Source organism: Neofelis nebulosa, chromosome 1, assembly GCF_028018385.1.
Source record: "Neofelis nebulosa isolate mNeoNeb1 chromosome 1, mNeoNeb1.pri, whole genome shotgun sequence".
In the NCBI taxonomy this organism is placed as follows: Eukaryota; Metazoa; Chordata; class Mammalia; order Carnivora; family Felidae; genus Neofelis; species Neofelis nebulosa.
In genome coordinates, this window is record NC_080782.1 from 8,393,826 (window position 1) to 8,412,757 (window position 18,932).

Sequence of the window (18,932 nt, forward strand, 5' to 3'; positions counted from 1 at the left end):
GCCGGGCTGTGCGAACACCCATTCGCCTCAGCAGGTTTCAGGGTATGAAGCTTTGCCCTCATAGAGGCACCCCACGCTTTGTAAAGCCCAGGTCCACAGTGTCCTGAACGGCAAAGGTGTAAGAGGCTATCGTGAGGCATTCAGTGATCGTGGCTCCTTATTCAACCCCTCCCCCTGGCCGGGAACCAGGGATGCCAAAGTCAAGGGCGGTTCTGCCCTCAAGTAATTCTCCAGCTCGGTAGGCATCTGATGGAGCCCTGACGGCAGGTGCACTGGGTGGTGTGGGCGGAATGGGCCTGGGGGTTCAGGATAGGGGTCGTGCAAGAGGGGGGCTTGAACTGAGTGCCAAGGAACTCGGAGGGAGGCCGTGGCAGGCGAGGCACCCAAAGGCGCGGGGCCAGGAGGGAGCCCGGCACTTCTCAGGCACTGTATGTGGCAGTAGGATTGAGTGTGACTAGGAGAGGTGAGGGGTGGTCCCGTGAGGAGATGGGGACCAGATCATTAAGGGTCTAGGTACCAAATCCATTTGGGTGCCATGAGGCTGGGTGTGTGAAGCCAGGGGCTGACCAATCCTGGGAGTCCAGAAGCGGTTTCAGAGGCAGAGAAGGAGCAAAAAAGCTGCCTGGCGGAAAGTGACGTGTGATGTGGATGGTGGAGGGGAGGTGGCAGCTGGGATGGCCTCTAGCCTCGGGACAGGGGATGACTGATGCAAAGGGGTACACGGAGAGCAGTAGGTGGGGAAGCACCGGGCCCATCTGGTGCGCAGGCCTTTGAGACGTGACACGTGTAAGAGGTCTCCGCGGCAGGTGGACGGTCTGGAGCTCCAAACTCCAGTGCTCCCATGGGGGGCAGATCGGGGCGTCAGGGGTGGGTGGAGAGTGGGGTCCACGGCACAGACCAGGCGTGAACACTAGGAGAATGTGCAGTAGGAAGAGATTTCCTTTCTTGCTGATTGGCAAGAACTCTGTGTGCGTTACGGATTTTGGTTGTGGTTTAATACCCGTGAGACACCTTCTGAATTCTTGCCTTTTCAAAATGTCTCATTGGGATGTCTGGGTGGCTCAGTCAGATAGGCGTCCGACTTCGGCTCAGGTCATGATTTCGTGGCCTGTGGGTTTGAGCCCCACGTGGGGCTCTGTGCGGACAGCTCGGAGCCTGGAGCTGCTTCGGATTCTGTGTCTCCCTCTCTGCTCCTCCCCCGCTCACACTTGTGTGTGCACTCTCTCTCTCTCTCTCAAAAATAAACATCAAAAAAATTTTTTTAATTGAAAGAAGAAAATGCATTTTGTGTTCACATTAGAGCAACAATCTGTCCTTTGCCCTTTTTTTCCCTCATTGAGTGTTGCAGGGGAATCAGTGGGAGTCCAGCCTGTGTTTGTGTCTTTGTTGATACCTAGGTATTGCTGAGACTTGGAAATATCTCCCGTCTCATCCTTGACATTGAAAACACCCCCTCCCCAACTATCCTACATCTAAGCTCCTCTCTGTGCTCGTTTTGACTTATATTAGGTATATTTTTACTGCAGGAGACACTTTTCTGTTAATCTCTTTGAAACACTACCCGCCTTGTTTTGTTCTTTCTTCCTGAGATTCCCTCTTAGGGGGAGAATAAGTCACCTGGTCCTGCCATCACTGCTTTCTCTCTCCTTTTTTTCTTTTCCCTATCCTTTTAAGCACTGGGTAAATTCTGCATATTACTTCAGTAGTTTATTTTCTGCCATTCACTGGGTTACATTTACTTTATTCGTCTTGAACATGTGTAGGGTCAGTCTGTTCAGCCGTCTGTAAGAAAAGTCCCAGAAACTGGGGGTGGGGATTAAACAACAGAAATTTGTTTCTCCGAGTTCTGGAGGCTGGGAATCCAGGATCAAGATGTCAGGGAATTTGGTTCCTGGTAAGGACTCTCTTCCTGGCTTCTTGTACATGGTGCCTCCCTGCTGTGTCCTCACTCTGTGGAGAGAGAGCGTGAGGTCTCTGGTGTCTCCTCCTATTTATTTACTTGTTTATTTACTCATTTTGAGAGAGAGAGAGAGAGAGAGAGAGCAGGGGAGAGAGGCAGAGGGAGAGAGAGAATCCTACGCAGGCTTTGTGCTCAGCACAGAGCTCGACTCGGGGCTTGATCCCATGACCCTGAGATCATGACCTGAGCCCAAATCAAGAGTCGGACGCTCAACTGACTGAGCCAGCCAGCCGCCCCGTGGCGTCTCCTCTTACGAGGACACCTGTCCAATTGGATCAGGGCGCCCCTGTGACCACATGGAACTTTAATTATTTCCACAATGGCCCTATCTCCAAATGTAGTCACACTGGGTCTTGGGGTTTCAACATATGAATTGTGGGGGGGGACATGAACATTCATTCTGTAACACCCATCCTTAGGCAGGGACCGTGCTTTTCCTGAATTGATGTATTTTAAGTCGAAGATGACGTAGGCCCTCTCAGGGTTAGAGAGAGGCCCAGCAAAGGGGGGGCCGCTGAGCCTAGGCTCAGGGCCCATGGCCCTGCGGTGCAGGCGGAGGAATCGGGGGCTACACGCAGCCCTGGTTCGTCCCTGTGGTTTCATTTCCAGGCTGTGCGTGGTGGGTCAGCAGCCTGTGTTATGAGGATGAGCCCCCACCGTCGCGTGCTCGCTCTGAGCTGGGACCACCAGGGACTTCCTGTCTGGCCTTGTGTGCTGGGTGGGTCTCGGTGCCCCCCCCCCCAAGCCCACCTTTCTTTCTGGCCCCGCCCTTCTCGTTTGGGCCGCTGCTGACTTTCCCAAGGTCTTGACAGGCTGCTTGGGTCCTCCCCTGCGTCCCGCATCCGTCTCCACCTCCAGCGGTCCCTTTGTGGTTCCCCGCAGCTCTGCTGCCTTCTCTCTACTCCTTTGGTCACCCGTGGGAGGCAGGGAAGGGGACGAGACTTGTGTGCTCATGGCCCCCCACTCTGACCTCAAGAGAGCTGGGGGTCCCTGCTGGAGCCTCTCCTCCGGCTTGGGTCAGGTTGTGGCGAGGTTACATCACTAGGGATGATCCAAGCATGGCCGGGGTGTATTTAGTTACATGGGCACCACGGGTAGACGAGTAGTGGGCAGGTGCCCAGGCCGTGACCCGGACTGGGTGGTCCAGCAGGATGGCTGTCCTGGACACTTTCTCCGCCTGGCACCGGGGGTGTGCCACTCAGTTGAGTATAAAATAGAACACACAGTGTTTGGAAGAAAACCACATAAGCAGCTAAAGGTCAACACAGAAAGCCAGTAGAGTTCAGGGTGAAAATCTCCTAGCTCCTCCCTCACTCCCAGGGCTCCAGCTCTGTTGTCTGGAGGTAGCCGTGGTTAATTTGATGTGTACATGGTTTTTCTTGTATCTCCTTAAACAATGGGTATATCATTAAAATCTATTTTCTTTTCTTGTTTTTTTTTTTTAATGTTTATTTATTTGGTTGGAGAGAGAGAGTGAGAGAGAGAGAAAATGAGCAGGGGAGGGGCAGAGACGGAGAGAGAGAATCTCAAGCAGTCTCAGAACTGTTGGCACAGAGCCCGACACGGGGGCTTGATCTCCTGGTCCATGAAATCATGACCTGAGCCAAAATCAAGAGTTGGACGCTCAACTGAGCCACCCAGGGGCCCCGCTTTCCTTGTTTTTAAGTTTTCTCTTTCTGCTGGTGTCCGTGATCCTTAACTTGCTTACTGAGTTGCTCAAGCTGGGAATGAGGCCACTTCTCCGGCCCCACCCTCTTCTCCACCTGGCTCCCCCTCCCTGTTCCTGGGCTCTGACGCCTGGGACACCCGCCCCAAGCCTGCTTTAGAACTGACTAGTTTGGGGGGTGCTGGGAGGGGAGGGGCTTTTTTGCCACCTTAAAAAATCTGACTGAAAAGCATTTCCTTGTTTGTCTTAATTGCCTCAAAGGAGGAAGTGATTTTTCCCTAATTTGTTTCTGAAGGTGGTGACGGGACCCCCAGGGGTTGCCCCTGTCCCTGTGAACATTGGGACCTTACAACACAGCCTGGTTCTCATCACCAGCCTGGGGTGGGTAATCTGTGTTTTGATGCAGGTTTGGTTAAAACAAGGATTGCCTAGCTCTGCCCCCAGAGTTTCAGATTGAAAAAGTCTGGGAAGGGGCCTGAGAATGTGCATTTCACTAAGTTCCCAGCCCATGCTGCTGCTGCTGCTGGTCTGGGGATCCCACGGGGAGAAGAGCAGAGAGAGGGAGACACAGAATCTGAAGCAGGCTACGGCCTCTGAGCTATCAGCACAAAACCCAATGCGAGGCTCGAACCCCCAAACCGCGAGATCATGACCCAGATGCTTAACTGACTGAGCCACCCAGGTGCCCCAGGGAATTGAGGTCGTGGAGGCTGTCATAGCTTGCAGTGACTGGGGACGTCTCTCGATGGGCATTCAAGGCTGGGGAAGCCATGCGGCCCGGTTAGAAGTCAGAGGGACACAGAGGCGTCATTAAAGCGAGAATAAAGGAAAGCAGCGGAGAATCTGTTCGTGCCTTTCCCCGCTGTTTTAGGAAAGCAGCTATTTGAGCTTTCAGCTGAGACATGGTCGTGTCCCATTTTACCCCAATTGCATAACCAGTTTTATTTATTTGGTGAGTTCTTAATTCCAAAAGATGCCTAGTGATCCGTGCTTACAGTAGAAAATCACCACGGAAGTATTTTTTTTTTTTTTCTTAAAAAGGTCGTGTTCCCCTCTCTCACGTTCTCTGTCTCACAAATCGACCAGCCGCCTACACTTCCAGACCTCAGCGTCTCCCTTTCAGGCCCACACGTGTGTGCGTGTGCGTTTTATTTACGTGCGTAGGATAATTCCATAGAGACGTTGGCTTTAATTTTTTCCACTTCGTAGATCCAGGAGATCTTTTCACATCGACCCGTGGACGCAAGATTTACCTTGCTCTCCTTGCAGGACACTCCTGAGTACGATTGTGTGTCTACGGCCGTGCCCCCCGTGTCCAGTAACTGTGAGGCAGTTCAGGAAACTGTAACTCACCCATTCTCTAGCAGATCCGCTCTTAAAACAAATATTTATTTAGCAATTACTTGCCATCCAAGGGCTACCCACAGTGAGCCAAAGCACACAGAATCCAGCCTCCCAAACTTTGAGTGTAGTGCACGTGGGGTCTAAGTTAGCCTGTTACAGACAGTGCTGTAGTGAGGTCGTTTGTGTCTGGGGGCGCATTTTTTAAAAATATACATATATATATATTTTAATGTTTATTTTTTTTTGAGAGAGAGAGAGCATGAGCAGGGGAGGGGCAGGGAGAGGGACGGGGACAGAAGATCTGAAGCAGGCTCTGTGCTGACGGCCGCAAGCCCGATGCGGGGCTTGAACTCTGGAACGGTGAGATCATGACCTGAGCTGAAGTCAGATGCTCAACCGGTGAAGCCACCCAGGCGGCCCTGGGGGTGCATTTCTGAAGAGGGTGTATTGAGCAACAGGTGTTGTCAGATGGCTGGAGTGAGGAATTGTAAGGGGACTGTCTGCAGAGGCGGGACCCTGGGAGAATGACCCAGGCAGAGGCCTGCCCCTCAGTTCATTCACCTGACACTGAGAAGGGGAAGCTGGCAGTCTGTGGGGTGGGAGGGGGGTGGGAGGCAGGGGTGAGTACCCCCGTCTCTCCTTCTGCCGCAGCCCCTGCTGAGCCACACCAGAGACCTCAGGGCTGAGAATGGGCAGGTGCCCTTTCTGGAGGCCAGCCTCTGCGCCCGAAAGTGGGGGCAGACAAGGAAGGGGAAGAAATGCACGGTTGGATTCTTAGAACTCAATTGCTCGGCCAAAGGACACACACATTTCCATAGCTGCTGCCGAGGGGCCTTTAGAAAAAAACCACAACAATTTATACTTTCCACCAAGTTCCCAAGGGCATTCTTGCCAACCCTGGGAAAGATCAATCTTTAGTGTTTGCCAGTCCCTGAATTATGGTTTGAACTTGTGTTTGCCTGATTCTCACGGCAGCCCAGGATCTGCTATGATGTTTCTGGGCGCAGTTGACCGAGCACCCAGTGAAACAGGGCTTCGATGACGAAGAAGCTGCCTTATCTTGCAACACGATGTGTCTGAAGGCCACGGTGATGCGGTTGCTTCATTGAGCGGCTCCGAGAGGCCAGGATCGGGGAGCCAGCTTCTCAGAAGTGCTGTTGACCTTTCCCTCATGCTGCCAAGACTAACACAGGGAGACTTTGGGAGGGGGGAGCAAATCCCTGTCTGTGTCCTATTCTCTAGGGCAGGAAAACATTTCCAGAAGCCTCCAACAGAGTTTTGTTTACATCTCACTGCCAGGGTTGTGTTACATGCCCCGTGCCAAAGCAAGCCACTGGCAAGGGTGACAGAATGACCCCAAATGACTTGGTCTGGTCAACGTTGGCCCCAACAGGATCCATGTGGTTAAGGAAAACTTTAAAGCAACCAAATGTTTATATTATTTGATATCACAACTGAACTGAATGTCGGGGGTCTTGGCTTTCTACCGCACTCACTCAGCACTCATGAGTATAAATTAAGACGCAAATACCGTTGATCTGCCTGTTGAATGGTTCTCTAAGAAGTCTAACCTCTTCAGATACTTAATGCATAATAAAAATCCCACTGAATCTGTGTTAGGCCTTTACAATGGAGAGAGTGTATGAAAATAAATCCTCAAGTAATCCCTTATCTCATTTAGCCAGCAATTTCAACCTCTATCCCGCCCCAACAACAACAAAAAAATATAAAGTTAAGTAACCAAAGAAATGAGTTAGTCTCAGGAATGGAGTTAGGCATTTCCTTTCTCCGTTTCTCGTTCCTCTTTGACAGGAGTGTGACAACGTGAGGAAGTAGCAGGCGTCTTTTTGAGCTGGTGACACTATAGAGTTGGTTGGGTCTAAGTAACCTCTGGCGTCCTTGAAACTTGTGATTCCTTGAACTTATTTTTACAGTTCTGAAGGAAATGCACTGAGAGCTGGCCCGACATTCTGTATGCCTCTTACTGCAGAGGGCAGAGTGGCAGTGAGGACTGGGGCTGGGGGTGTGTGGGGGGGATGCTCAGGCTGCCCGTGCAAGGCCTGGCTCATGAACCGGATTTGGGGAGGGCCCCTTTCAGAGGAGAACGCATGACTCGGCTCGAAACCGGGAATAAATGCCTCTTCAGTTTATTTATTCTGTTATCACCTCCCACGGTCATGATTTTAGTCTGACTTCATTCTGATTTTTCTTTTTAGTTTTTTGAAGTGTTTTCCTTTTTCTTGGTTTCTGTGTGTTTTGATTAAGAAAGTAGAGGTTGGCAGGTTTCTGGGTTTTCCTAGCATTGCCCTGCCTTTTCCTGTAAACTCCCGTTTCCTGAGCCCTTCTCTCTGGCCACTGCAGTGCCTCTCCAGGCAACAGCTCACCCTGCTGTTCATTCAGACACCTGCCTGCCCCGCAGACTGAGAGGAAGCCCGTCAATGACTTTCTCACACTCCCTTCTCGGTATCTCCCCACCCCCCCCACCCCACTTGGGGAGCATCTGTTTGCTCTTGTAGCTGTGGTTGGATGTGACATTTCCAAAGTCAACAGTTCCCTCTACTGGCCTGATTTGGAAATTTGGAAAAGTACATTTCAAGTACCTGGAGTCAAACTAAGTCAAATCTTTGGACAACTCAAACCCTGTAACATTTTCCCATTTTTAGAGGAGCACGGGTTTATTGTCTGTTTCCTTCCCTCGAATAAAGGAGTAAACAAGATTCTTAGCCCAAAACTGGTATTCAATAAAATGTTGAGTTAATCAGCAATTAATACTTGTGATGCCCATGTAAATCTTACACAATGTAATTCCATGTCCTTATAATTCTTATGTGGGTTATAGCTTGGTGATTAACCTTTTTGATAAGTGAATTTTTTCCAAGAGAGAGATAGTAATCCTTGAGCCATATCACTTTCCAGATATATTTTTATTTTGCTGTCAATTGGAAGTTTTGGATGTATGAGCACGGTCATGAGGGTTGTAGTGGTGGTGGGAATCCGCAGCCACATGGAAATGTGGGTCTGGGATACAAGGATGGTTCATGTGCCTAATTCAGGCTTGGAGGACCAGCAAAGAGCTTCCATTGGAAGAGATGGCCTATCAAGTAGCTGGGTAACAGAAGAAAAACAAATTTATAAACATGTGTATTTCATGTACATACAGGAGATAACCAGGAAAAATGAGTAACTCAAAGAGGTGACTTAGAACTCCGGCTTCTATGGGATCTTGAGCAAAGAACAAATATGCGGAAAAATGACAGGACAAAACAAAGTAGTTTTAGGCTTCCAGGGATGGTACTCTGTGGGAAGGTAAACTAATGGTAGCTAAAGACTAGAAAGTTTGTCATGTAGATTTCTCTGGGGCCTCTCCAAGCTGATAGGATCTGCAGATCTGCAGCTGCCTCAGCAATTAACTTTTCTCTTCCTGGTACAAAGAGAAGGAGGGACTCTTTTGGAAATTTGTGTCCTGCTTTTAAGCAAATGGGAGAGGACAGGGAGCTTTCCTTGTGTCTGCCTTCAGTTTAAAATAATATATATCAAAGCAGCATAATTTGGGGTGGCATCTTCTGCTACCTTTCAGGGAGCAGGGCCAGATTAAAAGGAGCTAAGTGTTTATTTGTTTTTAAAGTTTTTGTTTATTTATTTTGAGAGAGAAAGGGCGAGCAGGGGAGGGGCAGAGAGAGAGGGAGAGAGAGAGAGAATCCCAAGCAGTCTCCGCACTGTCAGCACAGAGTCTGGTGCAGGTGAACTCACAGAACCCTGAGATCATGACCTGAGCTGAACTCAAGAGTCAGATGCTTAACCAGCTGAGCCACCCAGGTGCCCCAAAAGGAACTAGCTTTCTAAAGAGTTATGAAGTAGTAGAGACCATTAAGGGTTTTAAGTAGTAGTTTTCTTGATCAGAAGAATTTCTTCTTGGAGTTATCATATTGGTAATGTGGAGAATTGATGAGAAGGCAGAAATGGAACTAAGGAGGACAGTTAGGAGATGGGCTGTAGCCCTTGGGGATGTGATGGTCCAGATCAGGGAGTAGTTATGGGGATGGGGAGACAAGAATAGACTTGCAAGATATTTAAGAGATGGGGTTGGCAGAATTGCATGATACTTTGGATGGGGGAAAAGTGAGGGAGGGCTGAAGACGAAGCCCAGATTTCTGGCTTGGACACCTAGGTGATTGGTGATGTTCATCACTGAATAAGGAATGTGAGAGAGAGGAACAGGTTTCAAAGAAACCTGTTTTGGATTTGATTTGTTTGTGGGACACTCAAGATGAAATATCCATTAGACAGATATTTAGCTAAGAAAGTCACGAAGAGGGACAGAGCTAGAGATAAGCAGTCTGGGAGTTCTAGAGTGATATCTGGATCCAGGAGAACGGATAGGTCATCGAGGAAGAGTGTATGGATAAGAGGAGGGCTTAGTCTTGCATCTGAGGCACAACAGCATTTCAGGAAGAAGAGAAAAGAGACTCTCATAAAGGAAATTGAGGAGTGGCTGGAGAGATAGGAGGAAAATCAGAAGGGTGAACTATCAGGATATCCATGGAAAAAGAGTGTTTCGAAAGAGTGGAACAAGACAAGGGGTAAACTATGAAGACGTCAAATAAGAGGAAAACTGACTGATAGCCATTGGGTTCCCCTACAACATGGTCATTGGATGGAAAGTACTTTCAGGAGGATTTGGGGAGTGTAAGTAGCAAGAGTGAGAGTGGATGACTCAGGAAGTTGAGCTTAGAAGTCAGATGACTGAAGGTCGGGGCTGGAATGGGCAGACAGGTTCACAGGATTATTACTGGTCATTGCAATGGACTGGATGTCTGTGTTCCTTCCAAACTTGTGTTAAATCCTGACCCCCAAGATGATGGTATTATGAGGTGGGCTTTTGGGAGATGATGAGGTCATGATGGTGGAGCCCTCATGAATAGCATTAGTGCTTTTAGAAAAGAGACTCCAGAAAGTTCCCTCCCCCATTCTGCCATGTGGGGACACAACAAGAAGACAGCTGTCTATGAACCAAGAATCAGTTCTTACCAGAGACCGAATCTGCTAGTATCTTGATCTTGGACTCCCAGACAATAGAACTGTGAACTATAAATATTTGTTGTTTGAGCCACCCATTCTATGGCAGTTTGTTACAGCAGCCTGAATGGACTAAGACAGTCATATGTATGTATGAAATTTAAAAAAAAAAATTTTTTTTTCAACGTTTTTTATTTATTTTTGGGACAGAGAGAGACAGAGCATGAACGGGGGAGGGGCAGAGAGAGAGGGAGACACAGAATCGGAAACAGGCTCCAGGCTCTGAGCCATCAGCCCAGAGCCCGACGCGGGGCTCGAACTCACGGAGCGCGAGATCGTGACCTGGCTGAAGTCGGACGCTTAACCGACTGCGCCACCCAGGCGCCCCGTATGTATGAAATTTTTTAAAGATGGGAGACCCGTTCACATGAATATCCAGTTAGCTATTGCTGCATAACAAGCAACCCCAAACTCTAGTTTAAGATATATTTGTTGTTCATGCATCATTGAATGGACCGGGGATCAGATAATCTAGATTACTTTGGCTCACATGTGTGTGAGTGAGCTGGACCCTGTTCTAGAGTGTGCTTGTGTACTCCAGCTATGGCAGGTCTGCTCCATGGGCTTCCTGTCCTCCTCCTGGGACCATCAGGCTGGCTTGGGCATGTTTTTCTTACGAAGATAGCTAAGGCACATGTGCGAGAAGGAGTTTAGCCAAGTAAGTGCGTTTCAAGCTTCTGCTTGCATTATGCCTTTTATTTTATTTTATTTTATTTTATTATTTATTTATTTATTTATTTATTTATTTATTTATTTTAACATGGATTTTTAAAAATGTTTTATTCATTTTTGGGAGACAAAGAAAGAGAGAGAGAGAGACTATGAGTGGGGAATGGGTAGAGAGAGAGGGAGACACAGACTCTGAAGCAGGCTTCAGGCTCCGCACTGTCAGCACAGAGCCCGACGTGGGGCTTGAACTCACGAGCTGTGAGATCATGACCTGAGCCGAAGTCAGTCACTCAACTGACTGAGCCAGCCAGGCGCCCCAGCCAATGTTTTTTCTTAACAGAAGAACTGTGAAGTCATGTGACAAAGGACAAAGTGAAAAATTTGAGCCATCAGTGCAATCTAATCAGAGTGGATTTGCTAGGAGGGAGAGGTTGAAGACAGAGGAGGTCATCAGTAGCACAGATATTCCACAGAAGTGGGCAGAGAGTGTTTTTAAAGCACTGGAAGGGGAGGAGAGATTGGCATCTTTAAATAGAAGAGTCACCCTTCCTTTTTCTTAAGGAGGGAAGGACGAGAGACTGCTTGTGGATGTGGGGAAGTTTGTGGGGGTGGTGAGGAAAAGTCGGGGGGTTCCCTTCTTGTGGTTTCTGTTCCCTCTGTGAGGTAGAGGGTGTGTCATCTCCTGAGAGTGGGGTTGGCTGGGAGGTAGGTGGTTTAAGAGTGGGAAAGTTTGTGCTCGCTTCGGCAGCCACGTGCTCAAAGCGGAGCAATACAGAGATCGCCTTGCCTCTGTGCAAGGATGGCATGTGAATTCGTGAAGTTCCACATTAAAAAAAAAAAAAAGAAAGAAAAAAAGCAGTGGGAGAGTTAAAAATTTTCCACATGGGACTTGGGGGATAGTCAGCTGGGAAACAGCATAGGTGGGCTGGGTGGGGGATCCAGGCGACCTTTTCCATCCATGGGCACCACGGCTGTCATGGATTTCCACCCTCATACACGCACTCAGTGATGATGCTCTTGGCCATCCATATTGGAGCCAGAATGATACTAGAACTCAGCTTCAGCTTTTTAGTCTCTGCTCCTGGCTCAGCCAGTCATCAAGGCCTGTCCGGTCAGGTCTTCAGGGGCCCTCAAAGTCAGCCACGCCTCTCCACCCGCCTGCCCTCCCAGGGCTCATTGCCCACCCACCGCCCAGGAAGGCTTGGGCGCAGCGGGGAGAGGATCCACACCCAGCTGCCCACCCAGAATCATTGTCCTGACCTTGTATTCTTGTCGAGTGGCCCCATGCTAGATCCCCCTTTTTGAAAACACGTTTTTGATTTTACAACAGTTGGACTCACGGAAGAGCTCCAGAGATGGTACAGAGAGTCTCTTATACCCACACCCGGTTCCCCTGTGGTTACATCTTACATTAGTGATATACGTTTGACACAGTGAATGAACATTATCGATGCTTTATTACCATTCACTCACGTCCGTTCTTTACTCAGACTTTATCAGCTTTTCTCCGATGCCCTTCTTCTGTTCCAGGTCCTGTGTGGGGTTCCACGTTGCATTTAGTTGTCATGTGAGGCTTCTCTTGTCTGTGATGGTTTCTCATACTTTCCTTGTTTTTGTGACCTTGACGGTGTGGGGAGTACGGGTCAGGTAGTTTGTAGAGTATCCCTCAGTTTGGGTGTGCCTTATGTTTCCTCGTGGTTAGACTAGGGTTGTAACTTTTGACGGGGAGGACCACGGAGGAAAGTACTGTTCTCGTCACATCTTTCCAAAGGTCCTGTTTAAAAAAAAAAAATGCAGTGACAGTTGTTAAAGATGGCGAAAGACTTCATTCAGGACCATTGAGATAGGTACAGGGACCACTGCCATGGGATTTTGCAGATGGTGGAGGGGGTTTGGCTCAGCTCCCAGTACAGCATGGGCAAGTGGGAATTTATAGCCAAGGAACAGGGTGAGGGACAGCAGGTGGAAAATCACTCAGAAGAATATCCAGGGTAAAGGGAGTTCTGGCTAAACTGAGGTAACAGGATTCTTGCTGAAGACAGGACAGGGTGATCTGTCATTCCCGGGGCAGGGGGGCGGTATGGAGGGTGAGGACCGTGATCAGATATGGAGGGTGGGGTGCTGGTCAAACTGAACGGAGTTCTAAAACTAGATTTTCTAAGGAAATGCACAGAGGGGTCAGGGAGAGGGTTCAGGAGCCCAACCGAAGTTTGGTGAAGCACAGAATATTTGTCAGTACGGCCGTCAACATGACTTACCACCATGGATGTTCACCTTGGTCACCTGGCTGAGGCTGTTCTGTTCGTCAAGTGTCTCCGCTGTCCCCTCCCTGCTCACCATAGTCTCCTTGAAAGGAAGTCGCTCTGCAGAGCCGCGCGTAAGGAGCGGGTTGTTACGTTCCACCGCCTTCAGAGTGTACACCTGCATGAATTACCTGGAATTTTTCTGCAAGGCACTTTTTTTACACACACTGTCTGTAATTTTCAAAAACGGTGAGGTCGATATTATCTCCCATTTTCTAGAAGTGGAAACAGGGACTCAGTGAAGTTGGCTCACCTTCCCAATGTCACCCACCTTTTAAGTGGCAGGCTGGGACTTGAACTTGGGTGTTCTCACAGCCAGCTCTTCTAAGCACTAAGTTCTCTGTCTAGGCTGTTGCTTAATCATACCACTGAAGTTAATTCATCCAGAATTCACTTAGCCCCTGGGTCACTTGTGGCCTTCTCTTAGGCAGGGTAAAGCTCATGGGGGTTGCTTTGGGGGTCTCAATGGAGAGCCCATCCTTTGAAAGGGTTTCATCCAAGGACTTCAGGAACTAAATCTAATCCCAGAAGGTTGGACGGGGCTCAAACTAGATTTCAGTGTGGTGCATGTTCTGGTTATGTAAGCAAGGCTGTGTGTGTTTGTCCTCTGTGTCTATCTGTCTCTATTACTCCAACTCTTGATTCCAGCTCAGGTCATGATCTCACGCTTTGTGGGATTGCGTCCTGCATCGGACTCTGCCCTGACAGCATACAGCCTGCTTGGGATTCTCTCTCTCCCTCTCTCTCTGCCCCTCTCCTGTTCGCTCTAAGATTCCGTTTCTGGGAGAGCCAAACTGTAATTAAAAACTGTTTGGTGACTGAGGACTTAGCATAGTGATTCCATTTTGGACCTATTGTCTTGTTATTAACAGAAGACAGGTTAATATCTCTATGTCCTTAGAAGCATCTTGTCCACTGTTGATTTCATTGAACAAGACCATCTGTGTTAAAGAGGGATTATTCTGATATCCTGAGAAAGCCAGTGGGGAGGCAGGATGGATTTCCTGGGTCACTGGAAGCTCAGGCCTGGATGTCAGAAGGCGTCAGCCACACGTTGATTTTTCCGAGCTCAACATAACAAGCAGAACAGTTCTGTATAATGGGCTGTTTGCAGTGTGGATTTTCAAATTTTCCTCTCTCCGCCTGTTCAAAGCGTTTAGGATATATTGGTGCAAAGGACATCCTGGTGCAAATCATGACAGACACGCTTTCGCATTTTAGAAGAAATGGCTCTGAACGAATTGCAATTCGTTTCACTTCGATCCTGGCTAAATCTTAGTGACAGGTGCCGCAGAGCATTCAGCTGGGTGACAAACCTGACTGAGATCAAAGGACCCTCCTGTCCCTGACAGTTTAGAGCAATTAAGCTGCTCTGGGCACCTGGCGGCTGGCGTCATACCCTCTCTGGCACCTTTGATGACAACGGAGGGCACAGTGAGTCGAAGCACGAGCTGGTCGGAAACTGTGAGTCACGGCTGGTGTGTGGCACCCGTGTGTCTCTGGCTTGTTCCCGGCAAGGTCGTGCTGTTAGTCAGTGTTTCTCTCTCAGAAAGCTTCATGGTTCACCTTTCAGTTTTTGCCATGAGTTCAGGAGATGGGCTGAGGTCCGTGGTAAGTGGACAGTAATGCTTCTAGAAGAGTCCGCACCCCAATTTTTGTCGAGAGTGGGCAGCCGTGAGGCCTCACCTCCTCTGCCACATCCCAGATCTCATGCAGGGACTGTTCTAGAGTCAGCCAGGGCGGTGGGGGGGGGGGGGGAAGTGGCCTCATGGGTCTGGCATCCCCATGGTGCAGAGGCCTCCCTTGGGGGAGGAGGTGATACCTACTTAACCTCAGAGAGCACTGGAGTGTCCACGAGGCCCCATGGCTGCAGCCTGACAGTGGGGGTTCCCCAGGAGCATGTGTGCGCTGGAAAGAATGGGGGGGTTCGGAGAGCCGGAGGCCCAGGAGACGGTGTCCTGCAGGCTCTTGCCGTCTCCAGCGTAGGTTAGCTGAGTCAGCAGGGGCCGGGGTGCAGGTGGCAGCTGCGGGGAGGGTCTGCGGATGCAGGGGCCCAGGTGAAGGGGAGGTGGAGAGAAAGCCATCTCCCACCTCCATGCGTTTGGGCCTCAAACTGTGAGATCTGAGCCCCTAGGGCAAGAGCTCTGAACAGGGGGCATTTGTCCAACACCAGGGATATTTGGCAATATTTGGCCACTTCCCCCCCGCCGCCCTCCAACCCTGGCTGACTCTAGGACAGTCGCTGCATGAGACCTGGGCTGTGGCAGAGGAGGTGAGGCCTCATGGCTGCCCGCTGTCAACAAAAATTCGGGTGCAGACTCTTCCAGTCTTGGTTGTCATACCTGGGCAGGAGGAGAGATGTGGGTGCCACCGGCATCTAAGGGGGGAGACCAGGGATGCTGCTAACCGTCCTACAATGCCCAGGGCAGTCCTGCAACAAGAATAATCTGGCCCCAAATGTCACTAGCCCCAAGCTTGGGACCCTGCTCTAGGTGACTGAAGTGGAGGGACGCAGGGTGTCATTTCACACTAGGACTTCAGTATAGCGGTGGGCATCGGGCAGCATGTTTATTTGACCCGAGAATCTCTTAATGTGGCCCCGGTAGCTGTATTTGAGGAGCTCCCCCCTCCATTTTGGTTTTCTGGGGTTGAGCCAGGAGAATCCCGGGAATAATGCTTTTTACCTGGCATTCTCCTTATTCACCCAGATCCAAGAACTTGTGGGCTTTTGATGAGCCCCTTTGGGAATGAGCAGAAAATCGGGTCCTTTTTGGAGGTGCAAGGTGATAAAGGGGAGAATCTGTATTCTTTTTTTGGGGTGGGAGTGGAAAATCTGTATTCTGAAATGAATGTTCTGACCAGCTTAGGTTATGGCTGGGTCTGGGTAGCAATCTTTCCCAGTTCCCTGTCTGCCTGTTCGTGTGTGTGTGAGAGACAGGCAGACGGACAGATAGACAGACAGGGCTGAGTGGTAATGGACAGTGACAGCATGAACGGGCGTATCCTATTGGTGTGATGGTGACCTTCTCTTTGGGAGCACTGAGAAATGGCTCTGAGGTTCCTTTTTCGTTCTGCATCTGTTTGCCTTGGCATCTCCTGCTGGGAGCTGACAGCATCCGGAACCTTCCCCCCCCCCCCCCCCCCCACCAGCCAGTGTCGCTGGAGGCTAGTTCAGCTCAGTTTCCACCCCCACCCCCACAGCTCACTGGCTCCCCACGCTCCCTCCTTACCAGTTTGACGGACAGCTGAACCCTCACGGGGGCGGGCCAAAGAGAACCAGAGTGAACCAGGGTGGCTCCCTGTGTCTTCCTGTTTACCGGACTTCGTGAGAATTATTTCTTGTGTCTAAGAGGCAACCCCCACCCCCACCCCCCGCAAGCGGGCTGGCCTGGGAGGTCGACCATGGGACGTTCTCTCTCTAGGAAGAATGCTTCACTGGGGTGCACACTCCTTGTGGAAGGTGGTCAGTAAACGTGTGTAATTCTCTTTGCAGGACATGCCACCATCACCAACTACTTGTTGAACTATTTTCCCGGCCTTGACCTTGAAAGGAGGAACGTGTTTGGGTTCACGGCCCTGATGAAAGCCGCCATGCAGGGCCGGACGGAATGCATCCGAGCCCTGATGTTGGCAGGTATGTCTCTACCTGCCCTGTGCGGTCCCAGGGGTCTCAGGAAGTGCTGATTTTGGCCCTTGAAAGAATGTGTATTGACGGGGCACCTGGGTGGCTCAGTCGGTTAAGTGTCTGACTCTTCCCTTCTGCTCAGGTAATGATCTCATGGGTTCGTGAGTTTAAGCCCCACATCAGGCTCTGTGCTGACAGATTCACTGTCTCTCCCTCTTTCTCTGGCCCTCCCCTGCTTGTGTCCTCTCTCTCTCTCTCTCTCTCTCTCTCTCTCTTTCTCTCTCAAAATAAATAAGCTTATATAAAAAAAGAATAGGTATCGAGAGGGATCAGTTCCATAGAGACTAAGCCTAGCAGATGTAGCCAAGAATGGTTTCTTTGAGGTGTGCAGCCGTCATCCTCTGAGCTGAAACAAACAAAAAGGAAAGCAAACCCCTCAGGGTGGGGTGGGAGGTCACAGCACTTGTCACCCCATAGCAAACCCCTCCCTGCTCCCTGATGAGCTGTCCTTCACCCTTAGCTCCTTCCTGCCCATATTTGTTCTTCTTTGTTTATTTTATTTATTTTGAGAAAGGGTGGGGAGGGGCAGAGCCAGAAGGAAAGAGAATCGCCAGCAGGCTCTGTATGGTCAGCGCAGAGCCCAATGCGGGGCTCGAACTCCCGAACCATGAGATTATGACCTGAGCTGAAATCAAGAGTCAGACGCTTAATGGACTTTTTTTTTTTCCAAGTTAAGTTTTTTATTGGAATAATTTAGATGAATGGAGAGTGACAAAGACAGTACAGAGTCCCACCTGGTCCTCACTTGTTTCTTGCATATTAACGTCTTACTGGGGGGCCAACGTTGGTTCAGGACTCTTAGCTAAACCCCAGACTTTACTCAGATTCCACCCGTTCTCCCATTGCTGTCCCCTTTCTGTTCCAGGATCCCATCCATGTAACTCCCGCATGTAACTGCCACCTGTCCCCAGTGTCCTGTGGTCAGTGACAGTTTCTCAGTCTTACCTCCCTGCTCATGACCTGCCTGGCTCCAAACTGGCCTGTATGGTGTCCTCGCCCTGTCATTTTCCTTGTGATTGGATTGGGGTTATACGAGTCACCGCTTGCTTTGGATTTTTTTTTTTTTTCTCCTGCTTTACCCTGAGGGTTTAGGAGAAACTGGGAGAAAAATAAATCCTGTAAGTGATGGCAGGCTTCGAAGAGGAAAACTTTCATTGAAATAAAAAAGATCATAATTAGAATTAGTCCCATTGATTGTGCTTTGACTCTGACAGTTTCATTTTTGAAAGGCGAGATACAGCAGTCAGACGAGTTTAGGCCTTGCCTGTCCTATAGCAGGAAAGAGACGCTTCCTCCTAATTAACCGGTGTTTGTGATGCTCTTGTATTTGGGGGAGGCTTCGTCTGCTTTTACTGCTTCTGGAGCTTAGTTATAATTGAGTATAGGTTTTTAGTAATTTCCTTTTCTACCCAAGCATTTATGGTGTTAATCACATCACTTCATTTTTCCTGATGAATTAATTTGAATTACAGGCCCTTTTGTTCTTAGGTCAATTGCCTTGCCGTCACTCCGGAAAATGCCCAGGTGTTGGCTGTCATTCGGCCTTTTTTCTGGGTCTGATGGAAGTTTCAGGCGTTCGCTAAGCATTTACAGGATTGCAGAAATGCCTCTGGGGCCTCTTGAGGGATGGGCCTGCTTCAGAGCAGCGCGTCCAGGGCCTCGGTTATGGATAATGAATTTGGCATTAGGTTTCATGGCGTTAGGTTTCCTCCCCCTTGCCTGTGCCCTCCTCCTGGGCCCTGTGCATCAGAGTCCAGCACGGTTCTCACGGGTGCAGACCTGTGGTCCACCCACCCTGAACTGTTCCTTGTCCGAGCAGAATGAATGGTCAGCAGAAACTGACTTGGAAGCCAGGACCCCTGGTTCTTGATTCCAGTCCCTTCGTTTATTGTCTCTACACCTGGGCCAGTCACCTAACGCCCTGGGCCTCTGCTGGGACAGGAGGTGAACGACTGTAGGAAGTCGTAATGGGGACTGAATGAACTCCCGTGTGGAAAGCCCTTGGGTGTATGTCCAGCGTGGAAGAAGCCTCTGGTCAATGGCAGTTATTATTATTGTTACTTGTGAATTTATATGCTCAGTAATTGTCACATGAATGAAAAGCAGTGGTATATTTTTCCCCCTTGAAAAATATCCCCGTGGTGAAATACTTAAACTTTCCTGCCGAGGGTCGTGGGCACATAGCTCGCAGCTTCTGAATCTTTTTACTGCTGTCATTTGGTGCTGGAT

General features: G+C 49.6%; 1 protein-coding gene across 2 annotated transcripts in view; it reads left to right on the forward strand.

Moving 5' to 3' along the window:
• The window catches only part of ANKRD33B (ankyrin repeat domain 33B), an 84,252-nt gene that overhangs the window by 52,249 nt on the left and 13,071 nt on the right, over window positions 1-18,932 (forward strand). Inside the window, exon 3 of one of the 2 annotated variants that reach the window (XM_058715653.1) lies at window positions 16,512-16,652. The exons of the other annotated variant lie outside the window; for it this stretch is intronic. Coding sequence (XP_058571636.1) covers window positions 16,512-16,652 — 141 coding nt within the window. The remainder of the gene's footprint in view (window positions 1-16,511; window positions 16,653-18,932) is intronic. 2 annotated transcript variants of the gene reach the window in all.